This window comes from Giraffa tippelskirchi, chromosome 12, assembly GCF_054371585.1.
Source record: "Giraffa tippelskirchi isolate mGirTip1 chromosome 12, T2T-mGirTip1v1.2.pri, whole genome shotgun sequence".
NCBI classification, from domain to species: Eukaryota; Metazoa; Chordata; class Mammalia; order Artiodactyla; family Giraffidae; genus Giraffa; species Giraffa tippelskirchi.
The window spans coordinates 42,705,061-42,719,832 of NC_137286.1; the positions used below are offsets into that span (position 1 = coordinate 42,705,061).

General features: G+C 41.3%; 1 protein-coding gene and 1 long non-coding RNA gene across 4 annotated transcripts in view; one reads left to right on the forward strand and one right to left on the reverse strand.

The window, feature by feature from the left end:
• ADAMTSL3 (ADAMTS like 3) overlaps positions 1-14,772 on the forward strand; it is a 349,114-nt gene that overhangs the window by 97,428 nt on the left and 236,914 nt on the right. For all 3 annotated transcript variants that reach the window (XM_081546775.1, XM_081546777.1, XM_081546776.1), the window contains exon 4: positions 11,844-11,971. In XM_081546775.1, coding sequence (XP_081402901.1) covers positions 11,844-11,971 — 128 coding nt within the window. The remainder of the gene's footprint in view (positions 1-11,843; positions 11,972-14,772) is intronic.
• LOC145528459 (uncharacterized) overlaps positions 1-14,772 on the reverse strand; it is a 77,979-nt gene that overhangs the window by 52,474 nt on the left and 10,733 nt on the right. The window lies entirely within an intron of this gene.

Below are 14,772 nucleotides of genomic sequence, written 5' to 3' on the forward strand. Positions count from 1 at the left end.
GCATGGTGATTATAGCTAATAATAGTGTATTATATACTTGTTGCAAAGAGAATAGATCTTAAATGTCCTCACCACAAAAAAAGAAAGGCGATTATGTCACAGGATGGAGATGTTAGCTAATGCTATGGTGGTAAACATTTGCAATATATAAGTGTATCAAACCAACATATTGTAACCTTAAATTATACAATGCTGTATGTCAATTATATCTCATTAAGGCTGGGAATAAATGTTTTTTCTAATCATAAAAATAAATAAATAAAATAAAAAGCAAAAAACAATTTTTTCCCAGTGAGTCAATAAATTGCTGGGCTGGAAAGCTTCCCTTTGCCCTCCAAATCCACTCTTCACTGCTCCCCACCCTGTGCTGCATACCCCACCCACCCTGGGAGGCTGACCTGTGTGGACTGCATCAGTGGTCTCCCCAGGCCCTCTGGCTCCTGGTTGGGTTTGGCCAGTAGCGAGCACTGCAGAGGAGTGGATTGAGGGAGGAGAGAAGTGTATTTGTTTGCCTAGCTTTCACTTTATGAGGTTGCTGTGGGCTGTAATTCTTTTTTTTTTCCATTTTTTTTTTTTTTTATGATGAGGACCATTTTTAAAGTCTTTATTGAATTTGTTACAGTATTGCTTCTGTTTTATGTTTTGGTTTTTGGGCCATGAGGCATGTGGGATCTTAGTTCCCTCACCGGGAATTGAACCTGCATCCCCCTGCACGGGAAGGTGAAGTCTCAACCATTGGACTGCCAGGGAAGTCCCCTGTAATTCTTGAGTAAAGGCCTTAGTTTCTATCAACCAGCCCTTTACATGTAGCCCCTGCCTGCCTTTACCTCATCTTGCAAGCATGGCCCAGGCAGATAATGTGAATTGTCTTACGGGATGCTGTACCAGCCCTGAGGTTTCCCTGTACCTTGTCCTCGTCTGAGTAGAGTGTGTGTAAGCTTTTCTTTTATTGATTGGAGTATCGCTGATATATAATGTTGTGTTAATTTATGCTGTATGCAAAGTGTGTTTTTAAAATGCTCCTCAAGGGACTTCCCTGGTGGTCCAATGGCTAAAACTCCATGTTGCCAATGCGGGGGACCCAGATTTAATCCCTGGTCATGCAGGAGACACAGATTCGATCCTTGGGTCGGGAAGATCCCCTGGAGAAGGGAATGGCAACCTGCTCCAGTATTCTTGCCTGGGAAATCCCATGTACAGAGGATCCTGGCGGGCTACAGTCTATGGGGTCACAAAGAGTTGGACACAGCTTAGCAACTGGACAACAAAACAATGGGGAACTAGACCCCATGTGCTGCAACTAAGACCAGGCAGCTAAATAAATTAGTTTTAAAAATAAAATATGTATAAAAAAGAAATCACTCCTCAAATTATCCCCATCTGAATCTACCCTCTTTCCCGCTGGGACCTAGTTCTCCCACCTAACGTGCTGGACTAAGTTGCTGTATATAAAAGGCCTGCCTCACTCTCAGAAGTCTGGAAGTGTTTAGTTGGTTTTCCCTCATCCTGACACAGAGAAGCTTTGGTTGCCATGATTTGGGACCTCTTCATGGCATTTGTTGGAGATTTTTTTCTTTTACTAGAATAATTGTTGTTGTTCAGTCATTCAGTCGTGTCCTACCCTTTGCGACCCCATGGACTACAGCATGCCAGGCTTCCCTGTCCTTCACTGTCTCCAAGAGTTTGCTCAAACTCATGTCCATTGAGTCAGTGATGCCATCCAACCATCTCATCCTCTGTCATCCACTTCTCGTCTTGCCCTCAGTCTTTCCCAGCATCATGGTCTTTTCCAGTGAGTCAGCTCTTCCCATCAGGTTGCCAAAGTATTGGAGCTTCAGCGTCAGCATAGTTTCTTCCAATGAATATTCAGGGTTGATTTCCTTTAGGATTGACTGGAACAATAGGCTGCATCAACCTCTATACCAGGAAGTTGAGAGTGACGGTGACTGGAGTACATAACCAGGTCAGTCTATGCCTGGCTAACTAGGGAAGGAGACTCAGTGAGGTGAGAAATCCCAGACCTGGGGCCAGCCTCCTACGTAGTGATGGGATGGCAGGAAAAATCCAGAAACAAGAGGCTTGCTCAGAAGCTCTCCCAAATTATACTGACCTCACCTTTAGGGAAAGAGGGCTGGTTGGTCCTAGATCTTCACTCACTGGTCACCTGCAAATACAGCTGCTCCAAGAGGAGTGTCTTGGTGTTTTTTGGGGGGTTTGCAAAAGGAAGCAGGACTTGACGAATGTGTTTGGGCAATCATGGGAAATATGGTGTGCTTGGAATATGGGATGTGGTATGAGTCTGATCTGCAAGAACTAGAGCTGAAGGATGAGACAGAGCAGGTCATGGAGAGCCTGGAAGTACAGAACAGGTGTCCTGAGGAATCGGTGAAGGGTTTTCAGTTTTCAGAAGGTAGGTGGGCTTCCCTGGTGGTGCAGTGGTAAAGAATCCACCTACCAATGCGGGAGACATGAGTTTGATCCCTGAATTGGGAAGATCCCCTGGAGAAGGAGATGGCAACCCACTCCAGTATTCTTGCCTGGGAAATCCCATGGACAGAGGAGCCTGGAGAGCTAGTCTGTGGGGTAGCAAAGAGTCGGACACAACTTGGCAACTGAAGAACAACAACAAATTAATAGGTAACACATTGGTTAGGAAAGGGGGGGCCAAATCCTAGTGGTCACTGACCATCATGGTAATGACCTGTACCTCCCAGTAGAGTGTAGAATGGAGTGAGAAGACAGAGGCATATGCTTAGCATACAGCTTTCAATATGTGGTATTTTAGGTATTCTAGCTGAACTGAATTATTGAATCACTGTGACAGCTTGAGTGAAATTTTATGTCATTTACCCAATTCATATTAAGAAATTGTTGTTAAAGATCTGAAGGTAGTATTGACCTGGAAGACTGTATTTACTGTTAACAAAAATCTGAGCCATTTGTCATCTCCTAAAATAACCTTTGTGGTAACACTGGAATGAACATTTACTTGATGTCTGGGCAGTTGTATCCCAGTGGAACCTATTTTATTTTGAGTTGTTTTTAATATGGAGTTGTTAATGTAGCATTTGCAATAAGTGACCTTATACGTGAATCTGTGTTTAATTACTAACGTTTTTGTAAGACTAGTTAAACTGTACTATTCATTATAAGTCACAGATTTAAGAACTTGTCAGGGAAATATTTTATGATTTGATTTATGCATGGGGATGCAGGGAAGGCAAGAAGTCCTCAAGCTTTTATGAGATTGTAAGCACACTTATTCCTACAATATTCTTGGCTTTAACTGGTCCTATTATATAATGAGTAAGTAATATCTGTTTTAAAATTTTTCTTCCAGAATATTCCCTAGGTAGAACTTTGCTTAGGAAAATATGATTTCCTAAAAGATCCTGAAGCTTGATAGTTTTAACCAAACAGCACAAAGTACATGTTGCATCTCTGAATGTGTTTTCACAGGTTGCCCTTTAGTGTTTTTATTCCCCCTTAAGAAAAAGAACTTTTATTGGGTGTTTTATTGCATAAAGTATACATGTTCATTGTATAAAACTGGGAGACATAAATGAGCAAAAGGAAGAAAATAGAAAGTGTTGTAATTCCATTACAATTAGAAAATGGATTTGAGTCAAAAATAAGAACACACTTGGAATCCCATTACATGGGAGAAGTTGATGGGGACATTCGGGGGATGGCCCGGTGCTCCCAGCAGAATTAGTGTATTTCCTGGAGAAGGAAATGGCAACCCACTGCAGTATTCTTGTCTGGGAAATTCCATGGACAGAGGAGCCTGGCAGGTTATATTCCATGGGGCTGCAAAGACTCAGACACGACTGAGTGACTGAACAACAAACTGGAAAGTAACCAAGGTGGAAGTTGTTTCTGTTTCAGCATCTACTTGGTCTGGTCCCTTGTGTCTATGGCTCTCAGTGACCGAGGGCTGATTCTGATCCTTTAGGCTCTCTCACCTGCTACTCAACTGTCTTGAGGACCTGATCCTCATACTCACTGAACCTTGAACATTGCAAGCCTTTGGTATATGTTTGTATGAGAGAATTAACAAATGCATCCTGGCCTGTGAACAGGCCAAGAATATTCCTAAGAAATGCTACAAATGAACTTTAAAACAGAAAGAGACTCACACACTTAGAGAATGAACTTATGGTTGCCGGCGGGAGGGATGGGGGGAAGGGATCGTTAGGGTGTTTGAGATGGACATGTACACACTGCTATATTTAAAATGGATAACCAGCAAGGACCCACCCTATAGAACAGGGAACTCTGCTCAGTGTTATGTGGCAGCCTGGATGGGAGCGGAGTTCAGGGGAGAATGGATACATGTATATATATAGCTGAGTCCCTTCACTGTCCACCTTAAACTATTACAACATTGTTAATCAGCTATACTCCAATACAAAATAAAAAGTTAAAGAAGGCAGGCTTTCCTCATGGAATAATTTAGATAAAAATCAAATATTTTTGAAAAATGTAAGTGGAGCTCTGCTTGCAACATGTTGTTGTTGTTCAGTTGCTAAGTTGTGTCCAACTCCTTGTGACCCCATGGACTGCAGCACACCAGGCTTCCCTGTCCTTCACTATCTCCTGCAGTTTGCTCAGATTCATGTCCATCAAGTCAGTGATGCCATCTAACCATCTCATCCTCTGTCACCCTCTTCTTTTGCTTTCAATTTTTCCCAGCATCAGGACCTTTTCCAGTGAGTCAGTTCTTCACATCAGGTTGCCGAAGCATTGGAGCTTCGCCTTCAGCATCAGTCCTTCCAATGAATATTCAGGGTTGATTTCCTTTAGGTTGACTGGTCTGATCTTGCAGTCCAAGGGACTCTCAAGAGTCTTCTCCAGCACCACAATTTGAAAGCATCAATTCTTCGACACTCAGCCTTCTTTATGGTCCAACTCTCACATCTGTACAGGACTACTAGAAAAACCATAGCTTTGACTATATGGACCTTTGTCTGCAAAGTGATGTCTCTGTTTTTTTAATAGACTTACAATATAGAGAGGGGAAGGAAAGCAAAAAGATTTCACTGAGATATGGAAGGAATGTTGTGGTCAAGTGAATCTCAGCAGCAGATCTGTTCGATCCAAGACGTGAAATGCTGACTGGGAGTGGTGATAAGTTGCTGCTGCTTTTGATTGGATTCCTGGTCCAGAAGGGCAGGCAAGCAGCATCTGGGAACAGAAGCAGGCTTCATCTGGGTCAGGCAGGAAGGAGTTCTGCCCGGGCTCCCCCACATCTTGAGCATATAGTTCTGGAAGCTACAGTTGTACACCTATAAAATGAGGATTGGTAATATCCACCTCAAGGGTTTGTTGAGAATGTTAGAAGCAATATAGGAAAAGTATTGGCAAGGATGGGTCTCCCTGATGACTCAGTGGTAAAGAATTCACCTGCCAATATGGGAGACATGGGTTCAGTCCCTGACCTGGGATGATACCCTGGAAAAGAAAATGGCAACCCTCCCTAGTATTCTTGCCTGGAGAATCCCATGGACAGAGGAGCCTGGTGGGCTACAGACCATGGGATTGCAAAGAGGTGGACACAACTTAGCAATTAAAACGGCAACACCAACTATGACAAGGATGCTCACTCTGTACAAACATGGTAGCTGCTTTGTGCAGGACCAGATTCTTCAGCTTTTTTCTTTGTGCACATTTCAGAGTCTGGCCCAGAATAGGGTCACTGAGTGACATGATATTGGCTGACTTAGACTTAGGGGTAAAGTCTACGGTTAGGGCTCATGTGTGGATATGAGAGTTGGTCCATAAAGAAGGCTGAGTGCCAAAGAATTGATGTTTCAGATTCTGTTGCTGGAGAAGAAGACTCTTGAGAGTCCCTTGGACAGCGAAGAGATCAAACCAATCAATCCTAAAGAAAATCAACCCTGGTATTCATTGGAAGGACTGATGCTGAAGCTGAAACTCCAGTACTTTGGCCACCTGATGCGAAGAGCTGACTCATTTGAAAAGACCCTGATGCTGGGAAAGATTGTAGGCAAGAGGAGAAGAGGTTGGCAGAGGATGAGATGGTTAGCATATGGCATCATTGACTCAATGGACATGAACTTGAGCAAACTCTGGGAGACAGTGAAGGACAGGGAAGCCTGGTGTGCTGCAGTCCATGGGGTCTCAAAGAGTCAGACACGACTTAGTGACTGAACAACAATAACAACAACAAAGGATTCAGATAACAACTTACCTTATAAAATGTTAATAACAAGGAATTTAATTAATCACTTCATCACTTTTCAGACAGCTCATGAGGATGTCTGAGAAGAAGGAATGTGGAATAGTGGTACCCAACTTACAAACAGAAGTTGCTTCTTCAGGGTGACCCTCAGGTCAAATATGGAACTAATATCAGTCAAACATACTTTATTGTCACTAGATTTCAGAGGTGGAGCTGACCAAAGTGGGGCTGCTAAATACCTCTTCTCTCAGGAGACTCACCACCAACATGCAGCCCAAGCATATAGACCCCACCCCAGCATCTGTGATTCAGTTCCTCCTGATGGCTGGCTTTTGTCCTCCCCACCAATCTTTCTGCCTCCTAATGCTTGATGATGGTGACTGGTTTTTGTTTCATATTTTTTTTTTTTTTTTATTGTTAAACTGTGTTCACAGATTCCAAGTCTGATTAGTTGGCTGCTTACTTGGCATTAGGGTCTGCTTACTATTGTAAAAAAGCAGAAATGGGCATGTGGAATTCTGTAAGATGAGGAAGCTGTGTCTAGCATGTTTATCAGAGACTTGGGTGGAGCATGGAAACTGCAAAGCTGAGCAAAGTGACTTGTCGATGGGGTGACAGGATCAGGGTTCAAACAGATCTCAGCAGGCTGGTATTCTGGGCCAAAACCAACAAGAGGAAATTCAGTAGCGATTAATGTTAAGTCTTGCCTAAGTTAAGATGGGACAGAGCTGGCTCTCCTGTCATTGTTTGGAGAAAAAAAGACATTATTTTGAAGAACAATAGCTAGCTTATACTTATTGAGACATTCTGACTTCCCTAGTGGTTCAGACAGTAAAGAATCTGTCTGCAATGCGGGAGACCCAAGTTTGATCCCTGGGTCCAGCAGATCCCCTGGAAAAGGGAATGGCTACCCACTCCACTATTATTGCCTGGAGAATCCCATGGAGAGGAGCCTGGAGGGCTACACTCCTTGGGGTCACAAAGAACAGGACACAACTGAGTGACATGGAGTGAGAGAGAGATTGAGACAGTCACTTATTACCTTTACTGAGATCCTATGTGATACAGTCTATATAGATGATATTTTATTTAAATACTGTTGGAGTAAAGTTATCTCTATTTTTCATTGAGTTTTAGAAAGGCTAAGAAGGCTATGACTCTTAACCAGAGTCATACACTTTTAACCATTATGCAATACTGCCTCCATAATGAGATCCAATAAATGATGTGACTGGAAAAGGTAGGAAGAAAGGGGAAAGAAAGGAAGAGAGGGAAGGAGGAAGGAAGGGAGGAAGGGAAAGGGAGGGAATAAAGGGAAATGGAAACTTAGATTTCATCAAAAGAAACCTGGATAATAGGGACACTGTATTGTTCTCAGATAGCAATGTTATATTCTGGATGCTACATTTTAAAATAAAAAATGTGGAGACTGCAGAGTGCGCAGGGAGGAAACATTTCTGAGACAGCTGGAACAATTGAGGGTACCAGCTGGTTTGAGAAATCTCAAGAAGAGTTCTTCTGTAGCAGAGGATGGAGACTCACCATCCACTGCTCTAGTAAGGCTAAACGTTCCAGGGAAGCAAGTTCTCTTTCACTATAAGGAAGAATACACACAAATATAAATGCTCAGAAATGACCCCGTGGCATTTTGTTCAGCTCCAAAAGAGGTTTTGTTTTTCTAAATGTTTGTGTTATCATCATTTTCATCATGCTGTTGGCATCAAATGGAAGAGATGAAAAGCGGGTATAAAATGGGGATGTCATTGCCACTCTTGGGAAAAGAAGATAGAAGAGACGGGCAGGAAGACTGGCTGGTAGGAAATAACAGAGGCATATTTCAAAGCAAGATCTGTCTTCATGGCCAGAGAGAGGAGAAAAACTCGAGGACCCCTTTGAGATGTCATTTTCTCTTTTCTTAGGGGAAAAAAATGTCTTATTGATTCAATCTGAGCAACCAAAGACCTGCCTTTATAACTTGCCTATTTTAGTTATTTTAGAATCAAGATACTTTTTTGGGGGTAAGTATAGGTGGAGAAATTATGGAAAGAAACTCTAAACTGAACAGATGGGACGGTGGGAATAAAAACAAATTAAAACAATATTGCAATGAACTCTCGACTTTCACTTTAAAGTATATATGATGATGTTTTTCAACTTTTCACATTCAACCTATCAGTATATCAAGTGACAAAATGAAAAATCAATTTCAGCTGTGTATATTTTAAATGTTTACCTAAAATGATTTGAACTCACCAACCTAAAAGCCCAGGTGAATGTATTAAACTGCTTATTGTATTTTTTATGAACTAAAACTTTATTTTATATTACATTATAGACAGGACACAGTTCTGTGTGGTGACATTTGGTGTATAAAATTGAACTGAACAGTGGTCTAATTAGAACAGTAAATAATATGGGTTTAATTAGCCCTTATCCCCGATGACAGACTTGATCAGTTGCCAGATATTTATTCTTTCCTTTCACTTGACTTTTGGTGAAATATTGCCTCTAGTAGGGCTGCTTACTGTGCTATAAATAGGTGACTTGGTAAGAAGCCAGGAAACCGACTGACCGGTGAGATGTGGGTAGAAATTATTGGAAAACCTCCTCCTTGCTAGGAGTCATTATTTCTTCATTTCACATTTGAAGGTCCTTTCTTCAGATCCCGCTCTAAATTTATTTATTTATTTTTTTGGTTGGATGAGGTAACTTGGCCTAAAGGCTTAAGGAAATCTGTGTAATATCTAGTGGAGTCTCTTGCTACAGTTTATTAGATGTCAGGGTTTCCTGTATAAACTCTCCTGGTCTCTAACATAGGACTCACCTATGAAGTCCTGTCTGACTTGAGCTTTTCTGTATGTCAACAGGATGTGGTTTTGTTTGTTTGCTTGCTTGTTTTCGATTAAAATATTGAAGTGTTGGCTTTCCAAAGAACTTTACAAAATGCAGAGACACAAATAAAAAAGAAGTAAAATTGTTCAGCATCCTTTCACCTAGAGGTAGCAGCTGCTAACATTTTAATTAATCTCTGACTCTTGGGGCACCCCTCCCATAAAAGATCTGACACAAACATGACAAAACATTCAATTTGATGAAGCCAGGTGGTACTAGAGTGGGTGTTTGTTTTCTCTGAACTTCTCTGGACGTTCAATGATTGCCTTTTAACCCCCAAATTTTTAAAAAGAAATGTCAAATCCATAGAAGTTTAGAGAAAACTAATGTCCATTCTAGTACCACCTGGCTCCATCAAATTGAATATCTTGTCATGTTTGTGTCAGATCTTTTATGGGAAGGGTGGGAGGAGAATAAAATGTTCTGTTGGCATTCCTTTTGTGTGTTTCCCCAACAGCCTTCACTCCTTGTCTTGTTCCATCCATCCTTAGAGGCATCTTGGTGGTTTTTTTCCAGCCCATACGCTTGTGCTTTTATTGCTGCATTTTCGTGTGGATATTCACGTTTGTTGGTGGTGTTTAGTCACTAAGTCATTCTGACTCTTTGCAACTGCATGGACTGTAGCCTGCCAGGCTCTGTCGATGGGATTTCCTAGGCAAGACTGTTGGAGTGGGTTGCCATTTCCTACTCCAGGATATATTTCTAAGCCAGGGATCAAACCTGTGTCTCTTATGTCTCATGGATTCGCAGGCGAATTCTTTACCACTGAGCCACCTAGGAAGCCTGGATATTCACATACTTATCCCTTTATCTATAGGTGAGATAGAAAATGCTATGTGTATTTCCATTTTAATGTAATTAAATCTGTTAGTCTTTTCCTTTCAATTTCTACCTTGGTTGATATATCTAGGACAATCTTTGTTACATCAAGTCTGTGTGACTTTTAGTCTATAACTTTTTTACTATTTTACAGTTTCCACATTTAAGATATTGATTTCTGGAATATATCTTAATTAATTTTGGTGTATCTTGTGAAGAAGTTATCTATGGTTTTCTTTTAAACCATTCATCACACTGGCTTGTGGTTCTAGACTATGTCCTTATACTTGAGTCTGTTTCTGGGCTTTTTAAGAAAACTTAATAGATATGAATGCTTATTGCTATGCCAGTTCTATACTCTTTTAATTGAGGCAATTTCCTTCTAATTTCCCATCTTTTACAGTTTTTTCTTGGCTCTTGTAGACACTTACTCCACTGGTTGAACTTTAGAATCATTTGTTAAGGTCCAGGAAACCCCCTTTTGGGATTTTGATTGGAGTTGTTATAAATTTATAGATGAATTTGGAGAGAATTAACATTTTGCAGTATTGAGTCCAGCTATTTAGGACTATGGTATGTTTCTCCATTTCTTTGAGTCTGCTTTAGTCCTCTTTGTAAAGTTTTGTAATTTTATTTAAGTAATACACATTATTTCTTTTCATTTCTATGTGTATATGTGCTCAGTCATTCAGTTGTATCTGACTCTTTGCAACCCCATGGGCTGTAGTCCACCTGGTGCCCGTGTCCATGGGATTTCCCAGGCAAGAATACTGGAGTGGGTTGCTGTTTCCTTCTACAGGGTATCTTCCTGACCAAGGGATTGAACCCATGTCTCTTACATCTCCTGCATTGGCAGATGGATTGTTTACTATTGAGCCTATATCCATCTATATATTTAAAAATTTTTAAACTCTCCCAGTTCTCTTTTCTCTAACATATCTTAATATAAGGGCTTCCCTGGTGGCTCAGATAGTAAAGAATCTGCCTGAGATGTAGAAGACCTGGGTTCAATCCCTGGGTCAGAGAGATCCCCTGGAGAAGGGAATGGTAGTCCACTCCAGTATTCTTGCCTGGAGAATCCCATGGACAGAGGAGCCTGGTGGGCTATAGTCCATGGGGTTATAAAGAGTCGGACATGACTGAGCAACTAACACACACACACAATATTGATATAAGTCAATGGTGGCAAGTCCAGAAAACAAATTAAACCAACTGTATTCATAATTGAACTTTCTCTATTTTCTTGGACCCTGAAGCTTTATCTATTTTGTCTTCTTGGGGTGGAGCCTCTCTCAGGAGGTTCCACAAATCCCCATGCACAAAGGTTTCCTTGAAGTTCGCACAAGTCTCTTTGACAGACAGAGGTGAGAATGCCTCAGATACAAGCTAGGACCCTGCCATGTAAGTTATAAAACAAATTAATAATAAATATTATTTTTAATATTTAGCCAATGTATTTAAATGTTGAAATGATAAAATATCACATTTAAAACTGAGCTAGGAAGCCATCTTGATAAAACCCTCATAAGTGGAAAGGTACTCATGTGGCTCTAGTTTCCATATAAAACTATCTTATGTGTGGGACTCCCCTGGTGGCCCAGGGGCTAAGATTCTGTGCTCCCAATGCAGTGAGTCCCAGTTCAATCCCTGGTCAGGGAACTAGATCCTAAGAGTCCACATGCCCTAGTGAAGATTGAAGATCCCGTGTACCAGCAATTAAGACCCAGTGCAGCCAAATAAATAAATAAATATTAAAAAAAAAAAAACAACTATTGTGTGTGTTTGATGTAACCATTATGAAGGAAAGCACTTTCAGGCAACTTTAGTGTTTGTGAACAGCTTAGAATAAGACCCTGTAAAAACTAGGAAAGGCTTTGGGGTATCTCTAGCATTTTGTCTATAATTTACTGTGCTTTCCACTTTCCAGACCTCAAGAAACACTCGTTCAGATGAAGAGAAAGATAGCAACTGGGATGCTTGGGGAGACTGGAGTGACTGCTCGAGGACTTGCGGGGGAGGAGCTTCATATTCTCTGCGGAGATGTTTAACTGGCAGGTAAGTGGCAGCTTTATCTGCTCTTCTCCGTAGGACAGCAGCGCCTTTGGATGGATGGCTTTGGGAAGACAACTTGGCTTCATGGCTTTAGGAAGTGCTGTGATGGTGGTATAACATCTGCAATGTCTAAATATTTGGTGGCTTCCCTGGTGGCTCAGACAGTAAAGAATCTGCCTGCAATGCAGGAGACCTGGGTTCGACCCCTGAGTCAGGAAGATGCCCTGGAATAGGAAATGGCAACCCGCTCCAGTATTCCTGCCTGAAGAATTCCATGGACAGAGGAGCCTGGCAGGCTACCGTCTGTGGGGTCCCAAAGAGTTCGAAGTGACTGACACTTTCACTTTCAGATAGGAAAAGAGTGGGGTTTATTTGTGTTTGTCTTTTACTTTTTAAAAGTGGTGTGATACTGATGAAAAAGAATATCTCAACATAATGGGGAATAATGAACATATTGAAACTAAAAGTGCTGGAGAACTGTCAAACAGATTGTTGTCAGAGACAGAAATCTGGAAAATTGACAGCTTTTCCTTTCTGAAAATAACTCCTTCACTAGCCAGCAACAGTACCTGAAATTCTATCCTGAAATGTTTATTTTGGGGAGGCCTGTTAAAAATAAAAATATAAGCATGAAATATGCCATATTGTTTCCTTGAGTTGTAAGAGAGGAAAAAAATACTACATGGCCAGGATCCATTCTATTAATATAAATTGTTAGCACATTAATGGGGCACATTATCAGTATGTATTATAAGTAAAAATATGGAGAGTAAATAAAATTTGGAAAACTGGTAAAAAAAAAAAAAAAGTAGTGTGTACCTCCCCAATCACCAACAACTAAATATAAAAGCCAAACCCCATATATTAGAGCATTTTACATTTCCTTGGCATCATCCCTCATGCCCTGCCCCCATAAAAAATATATCCTGTGATAAATGCCAAGGCAATAATTAGGAAGAATAGAGGGGATGAGACTACTTAACCTCAAAATTTTGATCAAGGTTCCATTTGAATCACTGGTATAAATGGTCCTTATTCAAATCAAGGATCAGTTAAACACCATAAATTCCATTTATCCACTGGCAAAAGAGATAAAGGCAAAATTAAAAAATAAAAATGATATGCACTTGTATTTGTTAAAAAGAATTAGAGGAATATATTAAGGACCATGAATGGGCATTTTCATCTTGTTGTCATACAACTAAAATGTTTCCATGGTTATTACTTTATTTAAAAAGTGCTTTGATTTTTCCTAGAATATAATTTTTTCCAAGTGGTTTATCTCAGTGTGAATTTGTGTCTTCTCTCTCCTAACTGTGGTTGGCTGCTACTGGAAGGGCTTCAAGGTAGGAAGGGCAGCTCTTCAGCCTTTTCTGCCTTCTCTGTACTTACTCAGAAAAAGAGATTTTGGCGAGAGGAGAGGAGGAGGAGGAGGAGAGTGGTGCCATGACTTTATGTGCTTGTGTGTGTGTGTGTTCAGTTACTTGGTCGTGTCTGACTCTTCGCAACCCCATGGACTGTAGCCTGCCAGGCTCCTCTGTCCATGGGATTTCCAAGGCTAGAATACTGGAATGGGTTGCCATTCCCTTCAGGGCATCTTCCCAGCCCAAGGATTAACCCTCACCTCCTGCATTGGCTGAAAGATTCTTTACCACTGAGTCACCTGGGAAGCCCCTTCCATTAATTTAGGGAGCAGGTATTGATGCTACCTGGTTAGGAGGTATTTAAGGCTACTTTTTATCTATTGTGAGCACTTTGATGGATTTCTCTGAGACGTTATCTCCTCCTTCCCCCCCACCCAATCCCTTGGGATCCTTTGTGTGCAGTTCATTTGAGATGTGTTATTTGCCATCCTCTAACTTGGTAATGCTGCTCTTTCCTATTCTAGGACACCTAGACATGCCCCAACCTCTCCCTATTTATGTATACTCACCCCCTCAGCAGCTGTCTTGGTATGTTTGTTCCTAAGACAATTCACACTGACTGTATTGCATGCAGCCCACATCTGGTTCATTGGAAACCCTCCTGTGAACTTTGCTAAAGAAACTCCCCAGTTCTAGGAGCCAATACGGCAACACTTTCTCTGCTTACACAGTCCACTGCAGCTGAGTTCTCAGCCCTTATGTATCTCAAGTGTGAATTAGATACCAGCCAACTGCAAGAGTCACCTATTGAACTCTTCAGCTGGCATTCCCAAAATTTCTTCCTCTTGACTGGGGGTTAGCAGATCGAAGCCCTTGTCTCTTCTGTTTCTGTTACAGCAGACTGAGGGTTAGACTCCCAGCATAGATTTCTCAAAGAAATCTTTAGAAATTCTTATACTACCCAAGTCTCTCTCCAGCTCCAAGATGTTTTTTATACCTTAGTGTGGGCAAGGAGTTTAACAATTGTGAATTAAACTAACACAGAGGGACTTCCCTGGTGGTCTAGTAGTTGAGTCCACCTTGAAATGTGGGGGATGTGGGTTCAATCCCTGGTCAGGGAACTAAGATCCCACATGCCATGGGGCAACTAGGTCTGTGTGCCACAACTACTGGCTGTCTCTCCGGAAACCCAGTTCCACAACTAGAGAATCTGTGCATTGCAACAAAAGATCCCGTATGGCGCAATGAAGATCCTGCAGGCTGCAACTAAGACCCAACACAGCCAAATAAATAAATTAAAAAAATGAACTAGCACAGAGCTTGCCCTCATGGTTCTTATAATCTAGAGGGACAAACAATAGACAAGTATGTAATCAAATTATATGAAATTAACATTTTGTCAAGGGGGTAGATAATGCCAACACAGGGAAGTCCTCTGCA